At 40.7% G+C, this 13,327-nt stretch overlaps 1 protein-coding gene across 4 annotated transcripts in view; it reads right to left on the bottom strand.

The window, feature by feature from the left end:
• Positions 1 to 12,630, bottom strand: part of ABHD5 (abhydrolase domain containing 5, lysophosphatidic acid acyltransferase) — a 49,305-nt gene extending 36,675 nt beyond the window's left edge. For 3 of the 4 annotated variants that reach the window (XM_007193468.3, XM_057555138.1, XM_007193469.2), the window contains exon 1: positions 12,392 to 12,630. In XM_007193468.3, the coding sequence (XP_007193530.2) occupies positions 12,392 to 12,618 (227 nt within the window). In that variant the 5' untranslated portion in view covers positions 12,619 to 12,630. The remainder of the gene's footprint in view (positions 1 to 12,391) is intronic. The other variant, XM_057555139.1, reaches the window with a different exon arrangement.
• Between the last annotated feature and the right edge of the window lie 697 nt (positions 12,631 to 13,327).

Below are 13,327 nucleotides of genomic sequence, written 5' to 3'. Positions count from 1 at the left end.
CAGGACAGGAATAAAGACACAGACGTAGACAATGGACTTGAGGACACGGGGAGGGGGAAGGGTAAGCTGGGACAAAGTGAGAGAGTGGCATGGACATATATACACTACCAAATGTAAAATAGATAGCTGGTGGGAAGCAGCCTCATAGCACAGGGAGATCAGCTCAGTGCTTTGTGACCACCTAGAGGGGTGGGATGGGGAGGGTGGGAGGGCGACACAAGAGGGAGGGCATACGTGGATATATGTATACATACAGCTGATTCACTTTGTTATACAACAGAAACTAACACAACATTGTAAAGTAATTATACTCCAATAAAGATGTTTAAAAAAATCATATGATCACCTCAATAGATACAGAAAAGGCATTTGACAAAATTCATCATCCATTTATGATAAAAAAAAAAAGTCTCAACAAAGTTGGTACAGAGGGAACATACCTGAACATAACAAAGACCATATATGACAAGCCCACAGCCAACATCACAGTTAATGGCGAAAACCTGAAAGCGTTTCCTCTAAGATTAGGAGGAAGGCAAGGATGCCCACTATTGCCACTTCTATTCAACATAGTATTAGAAGTCATAGCCAGCGCAATTAGGCAAGAAAAAGAAATAAAAGACATCCAAATTGGAAAAGAAGAACTGCCACTATTTGCAGATGACATGGTGTAATATATAAGAAACAATAAAGACTCCACCAAAAAATAGAAATAAAAAACTGTTAGAACTAATAAATAAGTTCAGTAAAGTTGCAGGATACAAAAATCAATATACAGAAATCTGTTACATTTCTATACACTAATAATGAAGTATCAGAAAGAGAAATTAAGAAAACAATCCCATTTACAAGTGCATCAATAAGAATAAAATAACTAGGAATAAAGTTAACTAAGGAGGTTAAAAGTCCTGTACACTGAAAACTGTAAGACACTGATGAAGGAAATGGAAGAAGACACAAAGAAATGGTAAGATATTTCATGCTCATGGATTGTTAGAATATTGTGAAAATGTCCATATTACCCAAAGCAATCTACAGATTCAATGCAAACCCTATCAAAATTCCAATGCCATTTTTTCACAGGAATAGAACAATTCTAAAATTTGTATGGTACCACAGAAGACCCCAAATAGCCAAAGCAGTCTTAAGGAAGAAGAACAAACCTGGAGGATTAACACTCTCTGATTTCAAACTATATTACAAAGCTATAGCAATTGAAGTAGTAATGGTGCTGGCATAAAAACACAAACACAGATCAAGGCAACAGAACAAAGAGCTCAGAAATAAACCCACACATATATAAGTTAATTTATAACAAAGGAGCCAAGACTATTCAATGGGGAAAGGATGGTCTCTTTCATCAACAGTGCTGGGAAAACTGGAGAGCAACATGAAAAAGAATGAAACTCAACCACTATCTTGTATCATACACTCAAGATGGATTATAGACTTGAATCTAAGACCTGAAAGCATAAAACTCCTAGAAGAAAACAGTAAGCTACTTGAAAATGGTCTTGAGGATATTTTGAATCTGACACCAAATGCAAAGACAGCAAAAGCAAAAATAAATAAGTGGGACTACATCAAACTAAAAAGCTTCTACACAGCAAAGGAAACCATCAACAAAATAAAAAGGCAACCTACTGAATGGGAGGGAGTATTTGCAAATCATAAATTTGATGAGAGGTTAATATCCAAAATATATGGGCTTCCCTGGTGGCGCAGTGGTTAAGAATCTGCCTGCCAATGCAGGGGACATGGGTTCGAGCCCTGGTCTGGGAAGATCCCACATGCTGCAGAGCAACTAAGCCCGTGCGCCACAACTACTGAGCCTGCGCTCTAGAGCCCGCGGGCCACAACTACTGAGCCAGTGTGCCACAACTACTGAAGCCACGCGCCTAGAGCCTGTGCTCCGCAACAAGAGAAGCCACAGCCAATGAGAAGCCTGCACACCACAACAAAGAGTAGTCCCCGTTCTCCACAATTAGAGAAAGCCTGCGTACAGCAACGAAGACCCAACACAGCCAAAAATAAATTAATTTAAAAAATATATATATGTAAAGAATTCATACAACTCAATAGCAAAAAAACAGTCCAATTAAAAAATGGGCAGAGGATTTGAATAGACTTTTTGCCAAAGATGACATACAGATGGCCAACACACATGAAAAGATGCTCAACATCAGTAACATCAGGGAAATGTAAATTAAAACCACAATGAAATATTCCCTTACACTGGTTAGAATGGCTATTACCAAAAAGATGAGAAATATCAAGTGTTAGAGAGGATATGGAGAAAAGGGAACCCCTGCACACTGTTGCTGGTGGAAATGTATAATGGTGCAGTCATTATAGAAAACAGTATGAAGGTTCCTCAAAAAATAAAACTACCATAGGATCCAGCAATTCCACTTCTGGGTATGTATCTGAAGAAAACAAAAAAAGTAACTTGAAAAGATATATGCACCCCCATGTTCACTGAAGCATTATTTACAATGGCCAAGATATGGAAAAAACACCTACGTGTCCATCAACAAATAAATGGATAAAGAAAATGTGTATAATACACAAAATATATACATAATGGAATAGTATTCAACCATAAAAAAGAATGAAATATTACCATTTGCACAACATGGATGAACCTAGAGGGTATTATGCTAAGTGAAATAAGCAGAGAAAGACAAATTCGTATGATCTCACTTATATGTGGAATCTTTCAACAACAACAATAAACTCAGAGATAAAACAAACTGGTGGTTGCCAGAGGTAGAAAATGGGTAAAATGGGTGAAGGGGGTCAAAAGGTAAGAACTTCCAGTTATAAAAAAAGTAAGTCATGGGGATGTAATGTACAGCATGGTGACTATAGTTGATACTGTACTGCATATTTGAAAGTTGCTAAGAGAGTTAATCTAGAAAGTTCTCATCACAAGAAAAAAAATTCTGTAACTATGCATGGTTAACTAGACTTACTGGAATGATCATTTTGCAATATATAAAAATATCAAATTATATTATACCCCTGAAACAAATATATGGTATATGTCAATTATGCCTCAATAATAAAAAAAGAATGATAGAACAGAAGATCCATAATAGCCTACATTATAATAAGGCTCTAGTCTAATGTTCTCTGCTGCCAGTTTCAAATCTTCTGAATTAACAGGAGATAAGACCTCTAGGCATCTCTGACAAATGTTACCTGTAACTTATTATCAAGGTATCAAGATAATAGAAAACATTACTACTATTAGTTTATTATAAATATATAAACTATTTACAAATTATCAAGGAAAAACAACTCAAGCCTTCAGCAATGAAATTTTCAATTTATTCAACAATTTTTTCAATTGTTGAAAACAGCAGTTTAACAGGCAACTAAAAGGAAAGAATCTCATGATCTTTGGAGCTTAAAATAAAAAAAGTCCTTGACAACACGGTCATCAATATCTATGTTCGGCCACAAATATATGAACTAGTACCAACAGGAAGTTACTTACCACTCAATCTCACCAACTTTTTTCAACAAATATCCCTCAACTAATAGCACAGTTCTTGGCCAAAGAGAATCAGAGGTCAGTACAACAAATAAAAGTGAAATGAACTATAACCTACTACTGTTCCCACTTACATCACAGACATGTTGGGGCAGAGAAAATACAAATGCAATCTTTGTTTCAGTCTTCAAAAAAAATAATAGTAAAAAAAAATTCAGTCTCTGAATACCTACTATGCACAAGGCACTAGAGTTTAAAATGTGACGTATCAGCTGGTAATACAGGAATCATGCCTACCTCCACCTATTTACCACTCATCACAAAACCAACTTTCAAAGGATAGGATTGTCTTGTCTATGCATTTTGCCTCCTAGTGATGGGCTTAACTCAAAGAGAAGGGGCAAAACAATGTTTTTATGTTTGCAAGGCTACTGTATTACATTAAAAATTAGGGCTCTTCAACCACAAGAGGCACCAATACTCTCCAAGTTTTTACAGCAGCTTTTTCTTCAAAGTAGATAATTTTTTTTTTAAAGTGGAGCTTTTCTAAAGTATATTTAAACTGAAAACTCTACATTTAACAAAACCTAGTAAAGTATTTTATTTTCACTGTTAACGGAACTGTAAAGATACCTCTCTCCCCTAAGCCACGATAATGCTTCTATCTAATCGGTTTTTGCCTTAACCAGATGACAATGTTTTATATAAACTGCCTTTACTTCTTTCTTAGAGTTATTCTACAGGATTGAGTGTTAGCACATAGTAGGTTCAAAGGAACATTTTTAAAGAGTGAAAAGCAAGGGTCTATCTCTTCCACCCTTTAGTTTATCACCCTTTGTTCACTGAGTTCCCACACCTTAGCTTGCAACCTCTATTGCTTCAACCCCCTGAAACAGCGGTCCCCAACCTTTTTGGCACCAGGGACCAGTTTCGTGGAAGACAATTTTTCCACGGACCGGGTGGTGGGGGGCGGTTCAGGCGGTAATGTGAGCAATGAGGAGCGGCAGATGAAGCTTCGCTCACTGGTCCACCGCTCACCTCCTGCTGTGCGGTACCGGTCCGCAGCCCGGGTGTTGCGGACCCCTGCTCTAAAACACCCATCCAACCTCACTTCCTGTCTTTGGGGTAAATTGACCTCATCTTCAAAGAACCCTCTGCCTCTTCCACAAAATCTCCTATGCCGTTCAGTGTTGTTCTGCATTTCTAGGCTTAGTGTGTGGAAGACTGGAACTAAGGACATGAGATTGGAAATAAGGACACAGACTGAAGTTCGTCAGATATCCAGCCATACTTCTGAGGTCACAAAAACCAAAGTAAAAATTAAATTTACCATGGCCATAATACAGTGAACAAGATACAGGGCTGCCTCCTCAGAACTTTGGAAAATACACAGAAAAGCAAAAATTAACTTCTCTAATTTATTTAAGCAGATAAACAATAAACACCATCATACACTGCTGAGGCCCTAACTTCAAAAGAGAAGAAAAGTGTCAATCGCAATATAAGCCATTCACTACAGGAACTATATCTATCTATGGCATCAGGAAGGCTTATCAATGTGCACCAAAAGGTTTTCTACACTGTCCATCTGTTGAGAACTGACCTCATTAGGAAGGCTGACGATCCAAGCCCTAAAGCATCTTATCAAAAAACTAAATAATCTTGCTTTACAACCTGTAACAGATATAAGGAATCTTTTTAGTGAGCAGACTTCTGAGTAAGAAAAGCTTTATTTAAAACACTACACTAAAGGTGGCAACTGTAAGGAAAGCCAAACAGGATGTGCTTAGCATATTAACAGAGTTTATTAACTTAAGAATGTAATTTTAAGTATCCCGAGTTTGAGAGATAAAACTGAATTTTTTTTCCCTTTTTTTTTAATTAATTAATTTATTTTTGGCTGTGCTGGGTCTTTGTTGCTGCACGCAGGCTTTCTCTAGTTGCGGCGAGCGGGGGCTACTCTTTGTTGCGATGCACTGGCTTCTCATTGCGGTGGCTTCTCTTGTTGCGGAGCACAGGCTCTAGGCGCATGGGCTTCAGTAGTTGTGGCTCTAGGTGCACGGGCTTCAGCAGTTGTGGCTTGCGGGCTCTAGAGCACAGGCTCAGTAGTTGTGGCGCACGGGCTTAGCTGCTCCGCGGCATGTGGGATCTTTCCGGACCAGGGATCGAACCCGTGTCCCCTGCATTGGCAGGCGGATTCTTAACCACTGCACCACCAGGGAAGTCCTCCCTTAACTCTCTATGCAATCTTTTGTTAAAAAAAATATCATTAACATTGTACTTGTATCCTAGGACATCAACATGTAAATTGGCTAGTAATTCCTGTTTTGTTCTCTAAGGCATTTGACTATCTATAGTATTACTAAATCTGATTTGCACAATCTGTAAATATTGTGAAACAGCGAAAGAGGTTTCAAAGTATTCTGAAGAAAATATACAGAAGTCTGGTCAATTTCCACACACTCTTGGCCACTTAAATAACATTTCTAATTAGGTTATAAGTAAAGAGGATTTCATTATATTACAATTTTGTTTAAAATGGCCTCCATCCCTATACTGGTACTGTCAAGAGAGAAAAACTATGTTTATTACTGCTCTCTATAAGCTATTCTAAGCACTCTACGCACAGTAGTCTACCTCATTTAGAGAAACTATGAGGTTTTGATTTTATTATAAATATCCAAATTTATTAGACATATGAATATACACATTCCTCTGAAATAATTCCTCAACCAATGAATGACTGCAAACTTCCAAGCTGAAAATGATAACACACTTGGGCAAATAAAGACCTTCTTTCCTGGGAAATGACTTCTTAAATCCTATCCTGGAAAAGAGGAAGAAAAAAAAAAAAAATAGAGTATGTCTCACACAATCATAGTTTAAGTGACGAACATGCCATTTTATTTTAAATAAATAATACTAGTGATTCAAATTATCATAACCATTAGACCAATGACAACACAGGCCCTCTAGTATATTTTAACACATTAATTAGCATTCTTTTAACTATTTTTCATTTCTAACCTGTAACTTTTACTTTTTTTACTATTTTTTTTTCTATTTTTTAAGAAATTTTTATACAACTTTTAAACATTACTGTCCTAACCTGTGACTTTTAAAGACCTAGAGTTGGAGAATTGGTGTTTTAGACATAGCCATGTGATGGTAATATTTTCCCCCAATTGTTTCCTACCTTCTCGCACACAGTAAACAAGCCATTCTAGAATCAGACACATCATCATCTAACATACATAATTCGAGAAACTACATGTGTACTTTTAGATTTACATTGTTTAATAAATCCAAGTGACATTTTGTGTTAATTCCAAAATAAGTTCATCCACTAGATAAAGAAAATAAAAACTAAAAATTCTAAGTCTCAAACTGAATAATAAGTTTTAATAAAATCATCTTTCTATACAATTTTTTTTTTATGATTCATGATCAGGAGTGAGAGATTATAGAATTGTGAAATCAGACTAAAAATCTAACTAAACAATGTTTCTGAATGGCTATTATAAATAATACAGACTTTAGGGACTCAGAGACACATTTGATTCTGAAATGTATTATTCAGTGTTGTTTTTACTAAGTGTACCACCCATGGGACTTAACAATCTTTTGTTAAGTTCTTTGTCACAGGAATGAAATCTGCATTTGCTGGTCTGTAATTGGCATTTTGGAGAATAGGCAAAACAGTGAAGCATGGTTCCCTTTGGTTCATCCAAGGTCAAGGAAAAGAATCATATTCCCAACCCCTCCAATATAATTTAAGTTCATGATCCTAATGGCTCAAACTCATCCTAGTCAAGTTCAAACTTTGAATTTCTTATGAATATATCTATTGATGTCCTCTGGATACTTTAGGATTAAAAAATTTAAATCACAAACTGCAAAATGAATAATCAAGTACTAGGCTTTTGATCTTAATATTTGTGTCAGCCTAAGTTTACAATAGTTGAAGTGTTTAATTCTTAAAAATGTATTGAAGCTTTCTATTTGTAATGCCCCTTTAGGTTCTATCAGACATTTGAATAAGACAAAAGCTTTGTCCTCAATGAGCTGACAAAACAAATATAGAAAAACTATACTACAAGACATGGTGGAGATGCCATGAAGAAAGTTTTGGAAAATACCATGGACCTTGAGAGAAGGGAGATCACAATCTATTTTGGGTCAGAGAAAACAACTTGAAACAAGTCATGGGGAAATGGGAAGTGAGCAAGAAACATGTTTAGGAAACAACGAAAGACACAGCTTGGCTAGAGCCCAGTGCACAGGGAGGAAATAAGACTTCAAAGACAGGAGCCATGCTGCCTGTAAAGGGCTCTGAAGTCAGGCTGAGGACATATAATAAAGCCACTGTGTGTGGCTGTGCGACAAGCAAGACTGTGCCTCTTGGGGGTGTGAAAGTAACGAATAAATTACACTGAAAGCATAGGGACAGAACATATTACTAAAGCCTGCAATAAATCAGAAAAGGGAATAACGGGGATCTGAACCAGGTGGCCCCCAGCTGACAGTGGGAATGGAGAGGTGATGTTTCACTTAAAATCTACTGGATGTGGTAAAGGAGTTGGTATTTGGAGCAATGAAGGCAGGGGAGGGGGAGTGGGAAGCGGTGCCACAGTTCTTAATCTGAATGACCAGAAGAAACTAAATACCGAAGTGCCCTAACAAAAACAGGAAGTCAAGGGGAAGAACTGAGCTTTTTGTATTGTTAGTTCAGGGGAAGGCGGTGCAAATGAGATTCTAGTCTGGACTTGTTACATTTAAGGAATCAGTTGCAAACATTTGGCATGCAATTAGAAACATCACTAGAGTACTGAAGAACGCTCCATCCTGAGGAGATTTCAGCCCTCTCCACAGACAGGATAGTTAAAAGGAGTGTGAGTAAACAAGGCAAAAATGAAAACATAGATGGAGACAGATTGGAGAACGACTCCATTTAGAGAATGGGGGGGGGACAAATAAAACTAACTACGGATCTCAGGTAAGACAAAGCAAAATGTCGGAAGATGGCTCTTATCAGATGTTCTAGTGAACGTCTGATAAGAGTCTCAAAAGGGAGTAGCTATCTTTAGCATCAAACAGTAAAAAGGACCCAAGAAAGATAAGTATTGAGAAAAATAAAAGCCCACTGGGATGTGGCACTGAGAAGTTCCGTGATGTTTAAGAAGTCAGGAGGTAACGATTTGGAAAGGGGAGATGGCAACAGAGAGGAGTCACTGATCTTAGAAGTCTTTTAAAAGATAGGAGAGTGGGCTTCCCTGGTGGCACAGTGATTGAGAATCTGCCTGCCAATGCAGGGGACACGGGTTCGAGTCCTGGTCTGGGAAGATCCCACATGCCACGGAGCAACTGGGCCCGTGAGCCACAATTACTGAGCCTGCACGTCTGGAGCCTGTGCTCCACAACAAGAGAGGCCGCGATAGTGAGAGGCCCGCGCACCGCGATGAAGAGTGGCCCCCACTTGCCACAACTAGAGAAAGCCCTCGCACAAAAACGAAGACCCAACACAGCCATAAATAAAATAAATAAATAAAATTTGAAAAAAGAAAATGCTCCCTATTAAAAAAAAAAAAAAAAAAAGAGGGAAAGCAATATTTAAAAAAAAAAAAAAAAAAAAAAAGATAGGAGAGTGGACTTCTCTATCTTACTTCCAAGGCAAAGAAACACAGTAAAACTCTAATGAAATCCAGTAGTGCAAACCCACTGGAGGGGAAAAAAAATCCCTTATTTATTACTATTTGATGATTTCCATGGTGTAAGTACTACCACCATGACTGATTTCAAGATGCCAATGGTTGGCAAAATTCCTGAAAATTTAGTAATAACTCTGGACCACCACTGCAAACTGCTACTCTGTGGTCTACTCTGCAACTCAGCAATTCCGTGACAGCCTTCCTCTAAACTCAGCTGATACTTAATTATTCTCTGGGACAACTTTGCAGCAATTCACAGAAGTCTACCCAACTCTTGTTACATATTGCTTTCTCAACTGTATTACAACTGAAAAGGGTTAGATGTTGAAAGCCAAATGGCTCCCAGGCATGCCTGTCTTCACTAACAAGGAAACAACAAGAATCATATACTCCAAAAAGCCTTCAGATGACCTTTTTTATAATTGTTTCCTTTGTGAATGTCATCGCCCCATATAAATCTGAGATGTCTTGAGAATAGGGAACTAGATTCAAAGACTTCAGTTTTCCCACAATCCACTTGGCTCTTGGGAATCAATAGTTCTACTGTTGATTAACCAATTAAAAAAATTTTTTTAAAGTGAGCTCTGTATCAATGAAGAATTAAATAACAAAGTATCAGTGGAATAAGCAAAAGAAACATGAACCAAACATCCTAGTAGGCCCAATCGCGGTGAGAGGCAGCAGAGATATGGGAAAGCTCCTTAGACTAAATCCAGATACGTAGGGGCCTCCAATCCATCCCTGCTACTTGCTGGTGGGGTGCTAGCAGCAGTCCCAGTTGCAGTTCCACCTGAAAAATGGAAACAGTAATATCTAGCACACAGGGTCGACCTTAAGGTTTAATATCAACACATTAGGGAACACCCAGCAGTAACAGGTACTTTCTTGGTACAGTTCACAATGCCATACCAGTTTGCACACTGGACATTGCTCAAGTGTACCGCCAAGAGCACCAAGGAGGCCCACCTCTAACAAGGGACTGCGGCTGGTTAGCTGCTAAGGATAGTTTGTAGTCTGTCCCCAGTGACCTCCTGCTATCACCCAAAACCACAAATTCCTTTCACCGTTGTGCCCTGGACTCCCAAGTCCCACAACAACATGTAGGCCAAAGAGTCCTCCTAAAAGCAATCTGAGAGCCAAAAATGTTGTGACAAAGGAGAGGGTAACAAGCTAACAGCTTCCGACTTGTATTCACACGGCCTGCAGCATCTTACCTCAACAAGGAAGTTCATCGACAAACCAAAATAATGGACCTATTCATCATATAAACATAACTCAAGGGAAGAACCTAGTTTCTAATATTTCACAACTTTTCCCCTCTGTCATCTTTCCAAATACCCCTGTCTATCATGATACTTTATATTCCCTTCTGTCATTTAGGTTATGTTTCATATGCTAATTTCTCCCGACGTCTGAAAAAGAATTGTTGTCAAAATATTAAACATATATGGGGGGTAGCATATAAGTTTATTTACTTTCCAATCTGAATGACTGGCCTTGAGAAATACGGCAATAATGTTCATAGCAATTTAATTTTTCCACTAATTAACTGCTATTCATCTACTGCCAAGTGCATGAAGTTACATGTAGAAAAGAATAATAAAAACATAGTATATCTGTATATCAAAAAGCTTCCCATTAGAACCCTCTTACACTGTTGATGGGAATGTAAATTGGTGCAGCCACTATGGAAAACAGTATGGAGATTGCTTAAAAAGCTAAAAATAGAGCTACCATATGACCCAGCAATCCCACTCCTGGGCATATACCCAGAAAAGATGAAAACTCGAATTTGAAATGATACATGAACCCCGATGTTCACAGCAGCACTATTTACAAGTGCTGGAAGACACGGACGCAACCTAAATGTCCATCAACAGATGAATGGATAAAGAAATGTGGTATATATATACATTGTGTACAACTATCACATGATGCCACTTACACGTGGAATCCTAAAAAAAATGATACAAATGAACTTATTTACAAAACAGAAACAGATTCAGACACAGAAGACAAACTTATTACCAAAAGGGAAGGGGGGAGGGATAAATTAGGAGTTTGGGATTACCAGATACACACCACTATATATAAAATAGATAAACAACAGGACCTACTGTATGGCACAAGGAACTATATTCAATATCTTGTAATAACCTATAATGGAAAAAATCCGAAAAGAATATATATATATATATATATATATATATATATATATATATATATATGCACTGACTGAATCACTTTGCTGTACACCTGAAACTAACACAACATAGTAAATCAACTGCACTTCAATAAAATAAAAATTAAAAAAAAAAGCTTCCCATTAGACATCTGTCCCCCCACTTCCATAAAGTTTCCTACACATATGTGTCTTCTGAGAAGCAAACGCACACATCTCTCCAGTAACGCCAGAACACTTGGAAGCAAAGGAAGATCTCCATTTGAGAGATTGACTCTGAACTTGCTACCCATATCGTGTTAATTTTCTTTCTATAAAATATCTGTAAATTAAACGTTTTCTGAAAGCTCAAGCCACAGACTCACTCCCCCAGCCCCTTTCCCCCATCTGGGCTCCTCCTTTCCCCGACACCCCCATCCCTCCCGCGGCTTCTGGGGTGAACCTGGGCTCGCCATCCAACACTGTCCCGAGGAAGCGCCGCCCCTTCCTCAGGCTCCCGAGACGCTCGGCCGGGTGGCACTTTCGTTCTCGCCCCGGGCTGGACCGAGCACAGCGCGTACCTGAGGTCCGAAGCCGCGCTCGGAAGTGGACAGAGTGACTCAGCCGTTTCCCGTGACTCGAGTCAGGTGCAGGGACGCCGGTCAGCACTCGCGGGCCGCGCTGGGGCAGGGCTGGGGTCCGCAGCCGTCTCTGCCCGGAAGAAGACCTCAGCGGACGACCAGCCCGGACTGAGTGCCGGGTCAGCCCCGCCGCCCGCCCCGCCGAGCCGCTGACACGACCCCGCGGCGGCCCCTCCGCGCGGGGGTCAAGCGGCCTCCCGGCGCTGCGTGGGTCACACTCAGACCCGAAGGGCGCCCGCCGAGGGCAGAGCGAGGCCAGGGCTTCTCCTCCCGGCGCCGCGCGGATTCGCGCCGGGGCCGGACGACAGAGCCGCCGGGCGAGTTAAAGAGTCCTCGGCGCTGCCCGCGCGCCCGAGCCTGACGCAGCCCCCGCCGCACTTACTTCTCACTAGCGTCCGCACAGTCCACCTCCACCTCCTCTGCCGCCATGGCCACCGTCGCCGCGCGAGCTTCCGGCCGTACTTCCAAGCCGGCTGACAGGCCGACTGGGAGGTCGGGACCTGCCGCCGCCCTTAAGGCCTCCGCCCACGTAGGCGTCGGCCGCCCCCTCGCGTGACCGGGCGCTGCGGCCGCGCCTGCGCGTGCCGGGCCATCCTGCCCCCCCACCATCCACCAGTCACGCATGCGTCCTCCCGTCCGATGCGCTCGGGTGAGGGCGCTAGGCGGGGCAGTCAACTTGGAGGAACCGGTGAGATTCCCCCGGCAGAGTTAGGTGGTAACTAACTTCAGTAATGACCGTATTAATGCATCGTCCGCTGATACGGATTGTCAGGTGCTGGGCACTGGACAGGCACCTAGCAGTTCCCTGGGGAATGAGACGCGACCTTGCCCTGAAAGAGCCCATCTAGTATTCGATAGATGCTGAAATAGCGAATGGAAATGCTGTAATGGAGGAGCTGTGTGGCCTGCCGCCGGCCCTTCCTCGCAGGTGGGTGGCCTAGGGGAGAGGGCGACTCACAGAACCCTTTAGTCAGTTGATATTCACTGATGTGCGGGACACTACTCCAGACCCTGGAGTTACTGTAGTGACCAAAACCAGCAACTCCCATCCACCCCGCGCTGTGTACACACGGGAGGAGAGTAAAGAGTCAGCGTTTAGGTACTTAGAGTTCTTGAGAGGACATCACTAATGTAAATATCAACATTTCTTGACCTGTTTTCAAGTCTTTTAACCGTCAGATACTACCTGCTTTTGTATTTATATCACTTCCTGCCATTCATTCATTTGTATTTACGGTTTGCCTGTTCTAGGCGCTTAAAAACAATGGATTGAAGTAGGGCTCGCTCCTTTACGGAGCCTACGCTAATATATTATCCT

The sequence above is a fragment of the Balaenoptera acutorostrata genome, chromosome 10 (assembly GCF_949987535.1).
Source record: "Balaenoptera acutorostrata chromosome 10, mBalAcu1.1, whole genome shotgun sequence".
NCBI classification, from domain to species: Eukaryota; Metazoa; Chordata; class Mammalia; order Artiodactyla; family Balaenopteridae; genus Balaenoptera; species Balaenoptera acutorostrata.
Note: the sequence above shows the minus strand (reverse complement) of the source record. Positions and strands in the feature narration are given on the sequence as shown.